Consider the following 16,748-nt stretch of genomic DNA (forward strand, 5'->3'; position numbering starts at 1 on the left):
GTACCTCTGCCTTTCCTTCAGAGATTTTACATAGAAATTTTAGCCAAGGAATACCATGTGCAGTAGTCAAAAGAAAAGAATATTGATTGGGTTTTGCGCTCCAGTTTGCCACATATGAACAAAAGTAGATGTGTGCATTTGTTGGCACCTCTGAGCATTTACTTTTTCCTTGTTGAAAGTTGAGAGGAGTGGGGGCTGGGGTTGTGGCTCAGCGGTAGAGCGCTCACTTCGCACGTGCGGGACCCTGGGTTCGAGACCCTGGGTTCGATCCTCAGCACCATATAAAAATAAATAAGTGAAATAAAGGTATTGTGTCCAACTACAACTAAAAAATAAATATTTAAAAATAAAGAAAGTTTAGAGAGGAGTTAAAAGGTGGCCTGGATAGAGTTTCTGTTCTGTCTTCTTGACTCAAGTGGATGAGGCTGGGCAGAGCCAGGGAAAGAACCAGGACTTGAGAACAAGATGGCTCAGGGTTTGAAATGGCTTCTCCACTTGGAAGCAAGCACCTTCCACTCTCCCAGAGTATGCTGTGTAAAACACTTAACATAGTTCTTGTGAACAGTGTAGTGACTGAGAGCATAGGTGCTAGAACTTCCTGGGTTCACATTCCAGCTTTGCCCTTTAAGAACTGACTGGCCTTGGGCAAGTTATGTGACCTCCTTGTATTTCTGTTTCCTCATCTATAAAACAGGGATGAACGCAGGAACCAAGTTCATAAGGTTGTTAGGATATTTGAATCAGTGCACACAATGGAATTCTAACCATGCTTACACATTACTCGTGCCAGTTAGTTGTGTTAAAATGCTGTAGACACTTAATGAATGGTGTCTATGATTAGCATAAAACCTGCTGGGTCTTGAGGAAGATGGTGTTCCACTGTCACATGGAAGTAGTGCTGCTTCTGGCACCTAATCTCACTTCCTTCCCTTAGCAGTGGAGAAGCATCATTCACAAGTGGGTGGGGGCCCATCTGTTTGACCTCACTGCTTGAAGGTCCCACTAGCTGCCTCCTCCACAGAACCACAACCTACCTCAGTGTCCCCATCCCTGACATGGACTGTGGCTCCAGCCTCATATATAACTGGTCTCCCTCTGCCAAGCTAACTATTACTTCCACCCAAAAGAAGACCAGCCAGGGAGACCTCTAGGCTGGAGTCTGTGACTCTCTTCAGCTACAGGGTCTAGACCAGCTCAGCAAGGTGGGCTCCACAGTGGGCAGCCTCCAGCCTGTCCAGACTGGGTGCAGTGCTTGTTCAAGAAGAGCAAATAGGGCCCTGTGGAGCTGAGTGCTCAGCTTAAGAAGCTGAGAACTCACACACTTCTCAAATAGAGTGAAGTTATTTAACGTACAAAGGATTTTTCCCATCAGGAAAGATTCCCCTACAGGTTCCTTTAAATAGTGACTCCTGGAGGCAGGCAAGAGTTTTACAGATCATTAACTACTTGACTGAAAGCCTGCGGGGCAGAAAAACTTCAAACTCTAGTGAGGGGAGCCCCTGCCAATTACACATCAATCCAAAATGAAGATAAAGTATCACTGGAATAAGAAGTCAGTGGAAAAATGCGATTCGATTCAGGGACAAAAAAATCCGATTTAATGCATCTTTTATGTTAAAATGGTGTTCTACCTGTCTGCCCATCTTCAACCTATTGTGTTCATTTCCCACATCTCCTTTCCAAAGCCCCAGCCTTGGGGTTCCTCTCTGGGTACAGTGACTGCACAGTAACCGCAGGAAAGAGTGTCATTGGGAAAGTGCTCTTGTGGCCAGGCAAAGCTTAGGCAACTGATGCAGAGATACAGCCTGTAATGGATGAACCATACAGTAACAATTTGCAGATAAAAATAATAGAAGTTAAAGTGTACTTTACATGATAAAAGAAAGATGAAAGAGGATGAGAGTCTGTTACATCTGAGATGGTTACAAAAGTCCTGCTTTGTGAAGTAGGCTGTGTTGAAAAGATTGATGCAATGGGGAGTGACCTTGGCTTGGAGCAGGAGCTGGTGATGTATGTATGAGCATCCCTCTGCTAAATGGACCCAGATTTGTAGCACTAATATACATGGGAGCCCAGAACCAAACTCAGTATGGCAATAAATCAACAGCCACTTTGGGTGTCATTTCTGGTTTATATTCCACTATTGTTCTATCACTTTAATTCATGTCACTATCATCTTTTCATCTGGAACAGTTTTATATAATTTTCCAGTGGAGTTACCTGACAAATCCTATCAAATTAACAAGGTACATTAACAATATTGACTGACTACGGCTTCAGGAGTTGCAGGGCCACAGAACAAAATTCTAAACCACCTCTCTCGGGTGATGATTTTTTTTCTCTCTTTCTAAGAAAGGAATGTGGGGCAGGGTTTATTTCCACATAAGAAATATGCACATTTATTTTGCTCTGCTCATTTCGACTTTTACAAATGTCAAAATAAAATAAAAAGAAGAATAAGGAAGAAACACTTGCACACATACACATACACATATATGCTATTCACACCCATGGCTTAAGTACTTTTCTTTCAGGAAACTATATATGTGTCCAGATCTTTTGCAATCAATGACCAAATTGTAGGCAAGAGTGTAACTGGGAAGTTGTAATCTATTTTAAGTGAAATGTAATAAAATTGATCTCCTGGTACTTTCTCACTCCCTGAAATCATCTAGACCTGGGCATCCAGTGTCAGTTGGACTTATGACATGATACCTAATTGAAATATGATGTTCCTGAAATGTGTCGGATGACAAATCTCAGTGTTTGATTAATTAAAAAAAATAAAAATCAGTTGTTCGTCTTTACCTAAGACTACGTAATGACCAGGCTTAAGCACATCACTGCCCTGTCTCTTCCGAAGACAGCAGAGCCCTGCTTTCGTCCATCTGTCCACCGGCTTTTGCCTTTGTCTAACTGGAATTTGGAATTAATCTATCCAAAATATAAAATAGGAACAAATGGAGTGTGTGGCAGACTTAATCACCAAGATTGGGTGTTTTCTTTTTAATTTCCAGTTTTCTGTCAGACTTTGGTTCTTGTGTGTGTCTATATTTTGGTTTTTTAGGGGACATTAGTTAAGCCCTTTCTTTTATCTGCCACCTCTTCTGGCTTACTATTTTCTCATATTTTGTTCAAAATTTTCTAAGTATAATCCATAGGATGAAATTTATTAACCCCAATTGTTTTTTCTATTACACTTGAGTATGTACATTTGATTATTTTAATTGTTTCTTATATCTTGACTTCATTTTGCTTTTTTTTTTTTCTTTTGGACTTTGACCCTGACCTTTAAACTATGGCCTAAAAATTAATTACTTTAAGGTTCCATATGGGGCTCACTCCGGAGGGTGTATTAAAGGTTTTTGTCTCACTTTATGAACACATTCTTTAATTTTCAGCAAAAGAAGAAAAAGAGTGCATCTAGGTTAGATCATGAGAATCAAGCTAAGAATGAGAGCACGTTCCTGAGATGCCCAGAGACCCCCTTCTGTGCGTGTCCACGCTGACACCAGGGTACCTCCTGTGCCAGGCGCTGTCTTTATTCTACAAACACCTTTTAATCCCAGCCACTGTGCAACATGATATGTCTTTCACAGCCCTAAAATAAAACCTGAAGTGCCAATATTTAACATTCTGGCTTCTGGCTTCGAAGTCTTTTGCATAGAGTGCATACCCAGTGCTAATCTGTCCCTCAGCAGAGAACCCAGTGGCCTCCACAGCCTGAAGCCAGGCTCCAGGACTTGAACTTGGAAGGCTTTGTATAAAAGACCCTTTGATCCTCCCAAGACTTCCTTAAATATAGTTCCAGTAATTATTTAGTGTCCCAGAAGGAAAGAGAAATTTTTTTTTCCTGTTTAATTAGTGTGTAAAAAATTTCCAGATCAGAAATTCTTCATGGGTAGCTTAGCTCTTTAAGCATAAGTAATATTAATTCATCCATCCCAGGTCATCTTTTTAAAAAAAAGAAAGAAAAACACTGATCAAAACTATTTTTAAATGACCCTAAGTTAGAGTTTATATCATTAAATGTAGAAATAATGTAGTTAATAATATGTAGGTAAATTCTCTATTGTGTCTATATTATATCTCAAAGGCATGTTTACCAAGTCTAGATTTTCATCTAGTTTTGGTTGTTATCTGCCCCCCCATAGCTCACCCTCTCAGGAAACCAAACTGTGCAACTTTTCCATGCCATTTAGAATCTCTGTTGTAAGAAGCCCAGCATTCCTCAGGGTCGTAAGAGATCTCGTGTTCCTCCAGTTCAGGATTTATAAAGCAGGTCAGATTATTACATTGAAATCACTTACACCTTCCACTTCTTCTTTTTTGTCCTCCCCTTGGCCTTCCAGGTATCTCTGGAGACAAAGTAGAGATAGACCCTGTTACGAATCAGAAAGCCAGCACGAAGTTTTGGATTAAGCAGAAACCCATCTCAATCGATTCTGACCTGCTCTGTGCCTGTGACCTTGCTGAAGAAAAGAGCCCCAGTGAGTAGTCCCTTTTATTTATGTCTCCTCCTCTCTTTCCCCTGTGTGCTGGGTGCCAGGAGAATATATTACCAGCGTGTCCTTTTTTCCTTGGGTCTGTTTAATTCATTACCAGAAATTTCTTTTAATCAGACAGGATTATATTTTGGTGCCCAAAGCCTGAAGTGAGCCCCTACCCTGTTCATTCTTGATGGCGCAGAGAACCTCACAGCCCTGCCCTGGGGGCTGGAGCATGGGGCAGCTTTTTCCTGGGAATCCCGTCTCACTTTGTGCTCCTGTCCCTTCCCATTTGGCCAATCAGACCTGGACCTGCTTTCCTTCCATGCCAGATCAGGGGAACCAGGGGTTTTCCCAGCATCTAAAAGCTAGATTTAGATATCCATCATGCCAGAAGTGTCAGCACCTCCAGGTTATTGGCACCTGCATGACCCACCAGTTTGTAATTCAAGCCCTGCCTGGCCTGTCAGAAGAGATAGCTGCTGGGTTAGCATTTCTCCACTTAAATTATCACAGCAGATACAGTTTGGTTGTATATTTTGACATATTATATTTTTGCAGTTAAGTAATTAGATATAGTATATAGATTAATCAATCATTTTTAGGTCTTCAGTCTCATCAGGGGGAAGAAAGGACACACTGAAATTCCTCTATGGAGGGAAAAAGTTTAAACTATGTAAGATTTCATGAGCTGCCTGGAGAAGGCTATGAATAGTGGTTCTCAAACTCTGATACTACCTACCAGCATTGCCTACAGAGCCTGTCTGAGGTGTGGCCACACAGAGCCCACCCCATAGATACCGATTCAGTACTAAACATATGGATCGAGCATCTAATTTTTATTAATCCCTCATGTTTCAGTGTCCACAAAATTCAAGAACAAATGTAATCCCATACTCAAAAGGAGCAATAAGAAGTGTCAAGGCCAGCAAGTATTTCATATAATGTGGCCCAAGGTTGGTTTTTTGTTTTATTTTTGGTTTTGTGGTCCAAGATTTTGAGGTAATACTTACTAACAAAGGGCTTACAGAACACTGAGCCTTTTCAGGGAGCTCACAGACTAGACACATGCTGCATGGCCTCATTTAGGTCTGGGTTATTTAATTTCTTAGTCAAATTCAGCTATTCTCCTTTCAACTCAGCCTCTAATTTAGCAAGAAGGGGAACTTACTAGGGCTCAAGGAAAGGAGTAGAGCTGTCCCCACTCCCCTCTTTCATTCCTGTCATCCCAGGGAGACCTCTGACTCTGCAAGATGGCTGCCTGAAGAGGCAGGGAGAGAACTGCCCCATGACTGCTGGACTCCCTCTGCCTTTGGAAAACATTATCTTAGTCCCACTCACTCCAGCTTGTCAGCCAGTAAAGGTGGCACTGTTCTGGCATCTTTCTTCCCAAGAACTGAGGGTCTTTTTAAAAGTAACATTTCTTGAACTTCTTATGTCTTGGAGAAATGAGAGGCGATCACTTGTGTGTTGCATGTAGGGATGAGCTGGTGGAGAAGGTCAGGGAAGAACCACAGCCAGGCACCAGGTTTCTCTCACACTCTCACCAGGCACGCACTGGGCCTCAGAAGGCCGCAGCTCAGCCCTGGAAGCTGCAGATGTCGCACACCTAGCAGGTGGAGAAGGAAGGACAGACTCCCTGCTGTCTACCAGTTGCATCCTGGGATGCCCAAAAGTAATTATCACAAGTGTGTGTGCGTGAGGCCACTTCTCAACATCGGAGATACAGAACATACGTGGGCCTGCCGTTTCAGTATTGACAGTCTTGGGAGAGTCTTGTCTTATTATTAGGTATACTAAATGGTTCTGTGTAAAAACTTCACACATGGATCTTACAGAGGTTTCCTTTTTTCCTTTTTTCACTGTGACTCAGATCTAAAAACTGCGGTGCTTTCCTGAACAGAGTCTCACTGTCCCATAATAGTTTTAAGTCCCTGTCCCCAGTAGCAGTTCCTTTCATTCCATGTTCTCAGAGCTCGGGGTGGGGGCGGGGGGGGAGTGTGTATGTGTTGTGTGTGTGTGTGTGTGTGTGTGTGTAGGACAGGATTAGGCATAAGGCCTTCCCTCCAACCAGAAGAAATCTATTTTTTACTATTTGGGGACTCTGTATTTTAAAAATTCACAGATAAAAGGATTTTGGTACTTAAAAAAAAAAAAGAAAAGAAAAGATTTGAAAGTTACAGGCTTACAGAATAAACTCCAGACTCCTCAGAACAGCCTCTGTAGACATTGACAGCCACTGACCACTTTGGCCCCATAGACTGGAATTTTTCCATCCTAAATGTGCACCACGGTCACTGTGAGCTGCCACACCCCACTGGCAGTCCACCTTCCACTCTACCTTCCACCCCACCTCCTCCAACTCAACCTTTCTACCTCCCACACTCGTCTCTCAAGAGCCAGCTTCACAGCAAGGCCCTGTCTGTTAACTTGGCCCCCAGGAGACTGTACAGACCCTGTGTACACACACTGTGCATTTGCCTGCGGTCTGCCCCTCTCTCCCACCCCTTTCCCTGTGACAGTTGGCCCAGGGCACCCTACCCCACTCCTGCATCCTCATTTCCTCTCATGGTGCCTGCAGAGTTGTCCTCAATAAATGTCAACTTGGAAACTGATCTTAATGAGGCTAAAATTTAGAAACCAAAAGTTATTAGGCGTAATTTATATTGTGAAGTGCCCAAACAAGGAGGTGTTGAATGAATCAGATTGATTCTGTGTGTTTTTATGATTTCCAGTATCTTCACCAAATTAATTCAGTGACTTAATCTAAAAAGTTCATCCTCAGACCATCATGAGACCAAGAATTAATCTCTGGGGCTGCTTCTTTTTCTTTCTTTCTTTTTTTCTTTTTTATAGGATTAATGGTAACCCTTTTTATCTTTTGTGTCTGTTGAACCTTAGAAAAAAGTTATTTTAACAGCACTAAAGAAATGAAAGTCACTATATTTCATAAGTTTAGCCTGTGATTTTTATCAGCATAGTGATGTATGTTTGTAGCTGAGTTTACATCAAAAATTATTCTTGGGGCCTTCTTGAATGAATTATGGCAAAGAGAGCCAGTCTAGAAGTAGATAAGGTTTTTGATTTCTGCAATATATTTCCTTTTTCATGTTTTTATCTCTCGTAACACAAGTGTCTTGCTGAAGACTGGAATGTGTGACCAACTGGAATAATTTAGTTGTGGAAACAGCAGGCGTGTTATTAAACAGCCTTCTTTACAAAGAAGCATTAAGTGTTGGGAGGATAATGAAGTTGTCCCCAGTCTTACTTGAGACATGTTTGTCAGAATTTTGAACAGAAAAGAAATGGTTTTTAAACCCTTCGAATACGGCCAGTTTGCCGTGTTTATTGAGAAAGCCACTGTCAAACCATTAATTTGGTCGTCATAAGGAACACAACTCAGGTTTAATTGATGCCATATCCCAAAAGTGTGTGAATAGCTGACTTGGCAGAGGGACTGAGCGTCAGAGCGCCTACACAGAGACACAGTGACATGTGCCGTGGAGGCGGAGGCCGCACTGCGAGGTGGCAGTTGGCGGCTCCTTCCTCCCTCCACTTCTCCCTTCTAGGTGCTCAGAGGGAAGATTTATTGCTCTGTCCCTGTGAGTGTTTAAGGACCTGGAACTTAATGACTAAATAGATACATGCCTTAAAAAAAATTGTACATAAAAATACAGACTCTCAAAAGAGCTGAGAAAATCTGCGTATCACAAGCCCTGAAAAATTAAGAATAATTTCTGCCTTCTAGATGTAAGAGAAAACCACGCTGCCATTATTACTCAAGGCAATGACATCTCAGTCCAGTTTGCCACTCCTCAGGCTGTCTTTTGCTGCTTATGCATTTATGTCACAAACCTCCCAAAAGGTGAATTAACCTTAATTTCTTTTAACTGACCAAGGATGTGTCTGGCCCCAGGAGAGGAGAACATTTCTAGGTCGCACTTCCCTGCTTACGTTGTCCATCCTCACACAGGTCTAGGCGCAGACTTTGGACGCTGTGGGCTGTCTTTTCAAGGCCAGCCTCAGATTCCTCTGCTGAAACACAAGCCAGAGACCTTTCTGTGAAACTCGTCCCCATCAGAGACTCTCGACCAGGCCAGGCCTGGTCTCATCAGAAGCTTGTGCAGGTTCAGTCTTTAAAGGAAGTAGCCTATCATTAAGAAATCAGATTTAAGCCTTAATAAAGTAGCTGTCGTCTTTATAGCTGAAAAGAGCTCTGTATCCCAATTAAGTATAGATAATATACAATCTTAAGGAAGCAACATAATAGAAGTAACCTGATTATGTTCTCTTGCAATAGTATAATCTAAAGGAAATCTGATTCTGTTTATGTATGTTGGTGGGGGATTTTTTTGGTTCATATGTTTGTTTTGTCCAAAACACTGTTTGGACACAGAATAGGAACTCTTTGGGGTTATGAATTAATCACAGCTGCAGGAGGCTTTTAAGCCCTAGTAAACTGAACCTGCTGGATATTTGAGATGAGATTCCGTTAAAACTATGAGTTAAATTAGCTGGGCTTATTGGTGACCTCCCGCTTAAATGAATCTTTCTTTCATAAGTACTTGACAAGATCTGTAAAGTAGTGTATTTAATTTACTAATTAAATTAAAGCTGCTGAATAATGATTTGTCCACATTGATTTAGCTTAAGCAGAAAAGATCAGCATTGTTGTGATCTTCAGCAACCTTAATGGCCAAGCCAGTTAGACACAAAGGCCTCTTGTGTTTTGTGGGTCAGAAGTACAGAGGTAAGCCCAGGCTGTAATTGAATTGCCTGCTCCGCACCCTGCAGTTGCGCTTTCCTTTGCCTTCCCTTTCCATTGTTGCACTGGGGTTTAAGAGAATGTTAACGCGGTAATAGGCACAGGGCCTTCCCCATTATACGTCTTGCTATCGAGCGGTTCTGCATGACTAGTTAAAGAAGATGGCAAGAAGATTAATGAAAGCCAGGCAAATACAGAAGGGGGTACTTTTGCAAGACTTCTACCGAGGAGATATTAGAGCTGAACCAGAGCTTGGCTTTTTCTTTATCCTGTGACCTTTGAACCTGCCTTACTGTTGAGAGCTGCCAGGGAAGTCGACATTTTGATTGATGTTGGTACACGAGTCAGTCTTTCCCATTGAATTCCACATCTGCACGAAAATAGCTTTTCCAGCAGAATTCATACTGGCTAGAAGTGATAGCCAAATTGATGGCTGAAATGCTTTTATGTAGTTTTCATTTAAGCCTAAAGGTGTTTGATGGTTTAATTCAGTATCCAGTTTTCATAGATTATATATATATTCTCTTATATGTTCTTAATGGGCTCATCAACCCATAGTGAAAGACTAATATTAAGAATGTTCAAAGGTTTACAGACAGAGCTCCAAGCAAGCTTTATAGGAGAGTAAAAGCAGTCATCAAACAAACCCTTCACCGTCCTTAAAATAGAAAATTCAGTCTGAGGGCCCAGGGAAACTGACTTTAAGGTTTGTATAAATAAAGCAAAGCATCCAATAGTTTTGGGGAAGACTATAGATGGGGAGGTCTGAAGTCTCACCCCTCACCATCTCCCCCACCAGCGCCAGTTCCCAGAAGCTATCTTGATAGACCCAGTGCTGCTCACCTTGACCTGGGACACTAGCATTCCATCTGAAAGGGATTGTCACAGCCTACTTAAAAGGCAGCCCTGTACAGATACAGACCTCTTCCTCACTAATTCAGTTACCTTGGTTGTGGAGCTGTTTGCTGTGTGTATATAAGAGGTTGCTGGGGAGAGAAAAGAGGGAGAAGATGGGCTGTGTGTGCACCCCCCACTCCTCTTCCAACAAAGGAGAGCAGGGAGAGTGGCAGCAGGGTTCAGGTTTATTCCCTAAATCTCCTTGGCACACCCCAACCAGTACATTGAATCCCTCGGCCACCCAGTTTCTTTTCTCCCTTATTTGACAGGGGCAGTTTCGAAAGAGAATACAAACTGTACACTCCCCCACCCCTGCTCTCTCTGACATGACAGTTTCTGAAGAAGGAGATGCACAGGAATTCTGTCCTATTCTTTAGATGCTCCTGAGAATGTGTGCAAGAGGAATAGGTAGGGTGGGTGGACAGACGGCCATGGCCATGCTGGACTGCAGACCCCCGGAGGTGAGGCACCTACGTTTATATGCCAATGGCACGGGAGCCCAGGAGGGCTGCAGCCCATTCTCAGACTCTGCCTGACGCCCAGGAAGTCTGGGCACTCCAAACATTAGCAGACAAGCTGGGCTGTATTTTTATTCTCTGACAAGGACTTATTTCATAAGTTCCAGATCAAATACGGTAAGTACTGCCTGATTACAGAACACAACGGACTCTACCATATTAAATGCCCCAGTTATTGAATTGCCTTTTCATAAGAGTACTCTGGAGCACAATCAGGAGCAGGCAGTGCCTCATCCTTTTAACAGATATGTTTCCTAGCCCTATTAAAAGGGGTCTTCATCTATCCTGTCAAAGGGAGTCTGCTGGGGTTTTTTAGTTTAATTACACTATCCAATTAAAACTCCTTGCTGCATTTGGATGCGCCTCTCCTTGGGCCTGAGTGGATATGACATTTACAAGGCTCGCCTTTCAAGCAGACAATAGTGTGATTGATGAGGTGCACATTCAGTGAAGGCGGCGAGTGCCTGTGGAAGTGCTGCTTAGTGCGTTTTGATTTATTTATCATCTCCTTCCAAAACAAGGGAGCTGCCGGTGAGATGGGCTTAGGCAACCAGGGGGACCACCTCAATTTTTCCAAGAGTGTGGGAGGGAAAGACCTGAACTGTGGCACAGGAGAAAGGTGAAGACAAACAGCTGGGGCCAGCTTACATCATCAGATGCCAGCTCTGTTCTTAGGTTCTCTGACCCAATTTGGTTTCCAGCAACCTCAGACTGCGATCTGCTGTTAAATGGGCCGTCGCCATGTTTCAGGATGGTTCAGGCCCCTGAGAACTTGGCCAACCAGCCTTTGTCCCATTGACTGACCTGGTCATGTTCAGCTGACACCTGACTTTCGCACTGTCCGTGCCTGCTTATGCTTCTAGCTGCACTTCCAGAAATCCAGCAGCTTCTCCAGGGGCTCCAACCAGTACTCATGGCTCCTGCCCTAACTGCCAAGGCAGGCTGAACATTTAAAAGTGCTTCCAGAATTGTAATCAGCCAAGAGCAAGTGTGGCTCTTCAGCAAGGAGAAACGGAGGCACAGTGGGGAAGTCTCCAAGGTTGTAGTGACAAGGCAGATGCAGCGTCTTGCTCTGAAACTGCTACTGCTGTTTACTCTCAGCGTGTGATAGATGGGACTGTAGTTTCTGGAAAAGAGGTGTTTCGGTACAGTAGTCCTGGAAGGGTCAACATTCATGAGCTTAGGAGGCGGCAGTTCTCCTGGGAACCTCAACATTTGGTAAGAGGAGCGCATTACCCAGACTAGGTGTCGGGGCTGCAGCTGCTCCCAGGGCTGCTGGGGCATGTTAGGTGATACGCCGAAGGTCTGCATCCTGGGGAAGATTGGCTGGTGCTGAGATACTCGTTGAGTTTTCTTACATTCTCTGCAAATTTTCTTCATTTTTTTCCCCTAGGACTTACTAATAAACAAGAAGGAATTTGCTTGTGTTGTTTGGAATGTTCATTAGAGTAGAAGACATTTTGAGGGTATCAACATTTTTCCACCTGAGAGAAGCCACCTTCTTGCTATTATGCTTCCACTCAATTGTTGACTTGGGCTCGTGGACCCATAATAACAGAACAATTTTCTATGTATAATGAACATTTTGCACACATTTTCATTTTTCTAGATTTCCTTGATTGTCATTTCTTCAGATTCATTCTTTTCTTGATTTTTAACCTCAGGAAGAGACGAAGAGACCCTGAGAAGAGGCTCTTCCCTACTGAAAAACAGAGAGAGATTTCTCAACTGGATAAATAATGGAGAAAATCTGTATTCTCTTGCCTCCTGCCAAGCTCCAAATTGTATTTTTGTAATAAGTAAATGGGGCACTTAGATTTTAAGTTATTACCAAAGACATAGAAGAAGCAAGCCATACTTTCATTAAAATCAAAATGTGTCTTGCTTATGAGAAGCCCATGTGCAACATGCAAAACAGGGTAACTGCTACCAGATTCACCTTTCTATCATAAATGATTAGAAAATGGACAATTTTTTCCCCCTGTGGTGCTGGGGATTGAACCTAGGGCCTTGTGCATGTGAGGCAAGCACTCTACCAACTGAGATGTATCCCTAGCCCTGGACAAAATAGTTTTAAAAACTTGTTTCAGCCCTTGGAGAACAGGCAGTTCAGACTTGTGATCTTGGGAGAAGAGACGTGAATGAGGCAAGGCATCCCATTGACTTTCCACCTGCCTTTTCAGGGAGGGAGAACCTAAGGCCATTTTAACAGTCTCATGAGCCAGGAGACCAAGAGAAGAGCTGGGGATGCTGAGGCCTTGGAACTCACAGAACAAAGGACAGAAGAAAGGAGCTGTACTATGAAGCAGCTCTCAGAAGAATCCTCCGTCTTTCATTGCATGCCAAGCTGTGCAGGCCCAAGGTAGGGACCTCACAGGGCCAGCAGAAAACAGCCATAAACCAGAGATCGGACCAACCAGAGTGGGACATCCAGGGCATTTAGTAGTGACTGTAGGGAGGCTGTGCCTTAGGAGCTGGACTGCACTACCCTAGGTTGAAGACTGCTCTAGTCCTTGCCAAACAAAGCTTTAAAAGGAATCTTGAAAGGATCAGACTGATCCATAAGTAAATAAGCTGCCTCCAGAACAAAGCCCAGTTCTCTCTAAAGGACAGCAACCCGTCACAGATGTCACAACCTGTGTAACATTGATAGTGTTCAGCATTCAATCAAAAATTAGACATGCAAAGAAGCAGGAAAATGTGTCCTATAACAGGACAAATTCAATCAATAAAAATAAAGCCAAAAGTGACAGGGATGATAGAAATAGCACACAAGTATGCTTTAAAATGGCTATTATAAATGCATTCAAGAACTTAAAGGAAAAAAGAACTCAGAAGAGAAATGGAAACTATTAAGAAGAACCAAATGAAAATGTAGAGCCGAGGGCTGGGGCTGTGACTCAGTGGTAGAGCGCTTGCCTGGCGCTTGTAAGGCACTGGGTTCGATCCTCAGCATCACATAAAAATAAATAAAATAAAGGTATTGTGTCCCACTACAACTAAAAAATGTATTTTAGAAAAAGAAAAAATGTAGAGCTAAGAAAATAATAACACCTTGGGCTGGGGTTGGGGCTCCAGCGGTAGAGCATTCACCTAGCACGTGCAAGGCCCTGGGTTCAATCCTTAGCACCACATAAAAACAAGTAAATAAAATAAAGATATTGTCCAACTACAACTAAAAAATAAATATTAAAAAAAAATTTAAAAATGAAAATAATAACACCTGGATCAAAATATTCACTAATGGGAGCAAATTAGATTAGGAAGAAAGATGAGTGTGTGTGTGTGTGTGTGTGTGAGAGTTATTACCAAAGACATAGAAGAAGCAAGCCATACTTTCATTAAAATCAAAATGTGTCTTGCTTATGAGAAGCCCATGTGCAACATGCAAAACAGGGTAACTGCTACCAGATTCACCTTTCTATCATAAATGATTAGAAAATGGACAATTTTTCCCCCTGTGGTGCTACATAACAAATTGCCCCCAAATTTGGTGTTGGCTATGGTATAGTCTGGTGGGTCAGGGATCTAGCATAGCCTCATAAGACCTAGTAAAGATGTCAGCCATCTTTTGCTGACATAACAAATTGCCCCCAAATTTGGTGTTGGCTTATGGTATAGTCTGGTGGGTCAGGGATCTAGCATAGCCTCATAAGACCTAGTAAAGATGTCAGCCAGAGCCTGAGCCATTTGTTCAACTGGGATGGAATCTGCTTCTAGACTCACAGAGGGGTTATGGCAGAGTTGAGTTTGTTCAGTTCCTTATCACATGGGCCTCTCCATAGGGATGCTCCCAAGATGGTAGTTGGCTTCATCAAAGTAAATAAGAGCAAGAGGGTGGCAGCAAGGAAGAAGTCAGTCCTTGATAGCCTCATCTCAGAAATGACATCCAGCATGTCTGTCAAATCGTTTATCTATTAGAAGAAAGCCACTATAAGTCCAGCCCATAAACAAAACCAAAGAACTACATAGGAGCATGAAGAGCAAGTGGTGGGATCAATGAGATCCACTTCAGAATCTGCCGGCACAATCAGTGACCCATAAAACAGAACAATACAAACAAACTATTCTAACTGAAACACAGAAGGAAAAGTGGATGAAAAGAATAGAGACTGTGGAATAATGTCAAGTGTTCTAATATACATATTTACGGTGTCAGGGAATAGAAAAACTATTCAAAATTTGGTTAAAAATATCAAACCACCACTCTTGGAAGCCCAGCAAAGGCTAAGCAGGATAAATATATATTAAAAACACATTAAGGCACATCATAATCAAATTTCCAAGAACCAGTGACAAAGAGAAATATCTTTAAGCAGCCAAAGAGAAAAGATATGCTGTGTAGAGGAACTGAGATAAGATTGATTGCTGACTTCCCATCAGAAATAATGCAATCCAGAAGACAATGGAGTGGCATCTCGACATGCTAAAAGAAAATCTGTCAACCTGAAAGTCTATATTCAGTGAAATATCATTCAGAAATGAAGTCAAAATAAAGACACTTCATACAATCCAAGAAATGTAAGAATTTTTCACCACTAAACCTTCACTACAAGAAATGTTAAAGGCTAGAGGAGGAAAATACCAGATGGGAACCCAAATCTACACAGAAAATAAGAGTGCTTGAAGTGTCACTGTTAGCAACTGTATGGAATGAACCAAGAGAAAGGAATTGAGCAAGCGAAACCTGAGCAGGGATTGGCAAACTGGCCCACAGGCCAAATCCAACCCACCCCCTGTTTTCATGTCTTGTGAGATAAAAATGATTTTTTGCAGATGAATATTTGCAATTGATTTCATGATAGGCAACAGTTAATTTAAAATTCTATTTAGGTAAAATATCATCCCCCAACTAAGGCAAAAAAAAAAAAAAACCACTATCCTCATAGTAGACCTGTATTATAAAAATATCCTTAATTTTGCCCCTTGGCTCATAAAACCTAAAATATTTACCCTCTGGCCCTTTATAGAAAAAGTTTGTCTTAGAAAGTGAAGGAAAAAAGGATTCTCTCCTATCAGGCAGTGTTCCAAGGCTTCACATGTGTCACTTAACTCTTGCAGCTATTTTGGGTTTTATCTACATTTGTTATGTAACTTCAAGATCATTTGACTTTACCCTAGCATTATATACTCCTAATAACTCTGGGAGGCAGATATTATTCCCACCCATCAAGTGAGTAAACTGCGGCTCAAAGAAGTTGCTCCGCTTGTCCAAAGTTATATAGAAAGGATAGCAGGCTGTGCTTTTCTCTCTGCCACTGACACAAAGCCAAACAGTCAGATGTCTGTGCTTCTCGTTGATGACTAGCCCAGCACCAACTCAGGCTTTATAAAGTCTTTTTAACAAACTTCAACCATGCTTACTTATCTGGCCTCTTTTCCTAGAGCTGGTTAAATGCAGGTGATTCTGGATAGATGAGGCCTTGTTATTGTTAATTAGCCTCACATAGAACACTTGCAAATTCTAGCTTGTCACAGACTGAGGTCCTTCCATGGAGGAAATTTCCAGATACAGAACTTATTTTTTGCTAACTTTCAAAAGCTTAAGAATAAGAGCTTAAGAATTAGTTAATACTTTGTTATTGAAACAGCTTAGACTTCAATGAAATTATCAAAAGGCCCCCTAAACCTTTGCTCTTAATTCACTTCCTGAAGTACATAGAAGCATTTCTGCATTGCATACGGAAGTAGAATTCTTGTTTCTTAAGGCAAAATACTTACAAAGTTATTTTATTTGAAAGAATGACTGACAAACTATGGTTATCCAAAATTGAGTCTTTGGCAGACATTTTTTTAAAAGTAAAGGAAGTGGATCTATCACTTCAAGAAAAACAAGTGACAATGCTCTTTGCCAGTGATGAAATTCAAGTCTTCGGGTGAAAACTAGTTTTCATCGCTGTGAGGTTGGCTTCTCGTTGCTTAAAGACTTTTTTAATGGGCACCAGTGGTGCTATTGATGAAGGTAATTTTTTTTGATAGTGTATAATAAAATATTTCAACATCTGGAAGGTCAGCACAGCTTAGTAAACCAATATTTCCCAGACTACTGTACGAAGTTAAAAAAGATTCAGAGTGTGAAAC

General features: G+C 41.9%; 1 protein-coding gene across 4 annotated transcripts in view; it reads left to right on the forward strand.

Annotated features, from left to right (window-relative positions):
* Mapkap1 (MAPK associated protein 1) overlaps nucleotides 1–16,748 on the forward strand; it is a 229,522-nt gene that overhangs the window by 200,042 nt on the left and 12,732 nt on the right. For all 4 annotated transcript variants that reach the window (XM_076845471.2, XM_076845473.2, XM_076845472.2 and 1 more), the window contains one exon: nucleotides 4,353–4,490. In XM_076845471.2, the coding sequence (XP_076701586.2) occupies nucleotides 4,353–4,490 (138 nt within the window). The remainder of the gene's footprint in view (nucleotides 1–4,352; nucleotides 4,491–16,748) is intronic.

Source organism: Callospermophilus lateralis, chromosome 2 (assembly GCF_048772815.1).
Source record: "Callospermophilus lateralis isolate mCalLat2 chromosome 2, mCalLat2.hap1, whole genome shotgun sequence".
Classification (NCBI taxonomy): Eukaryota; Metazoa; Chordata; class Mammalia; order Rodentia; family Sciuridae; genus Callospermophilus; species Callospermophilus lateralis.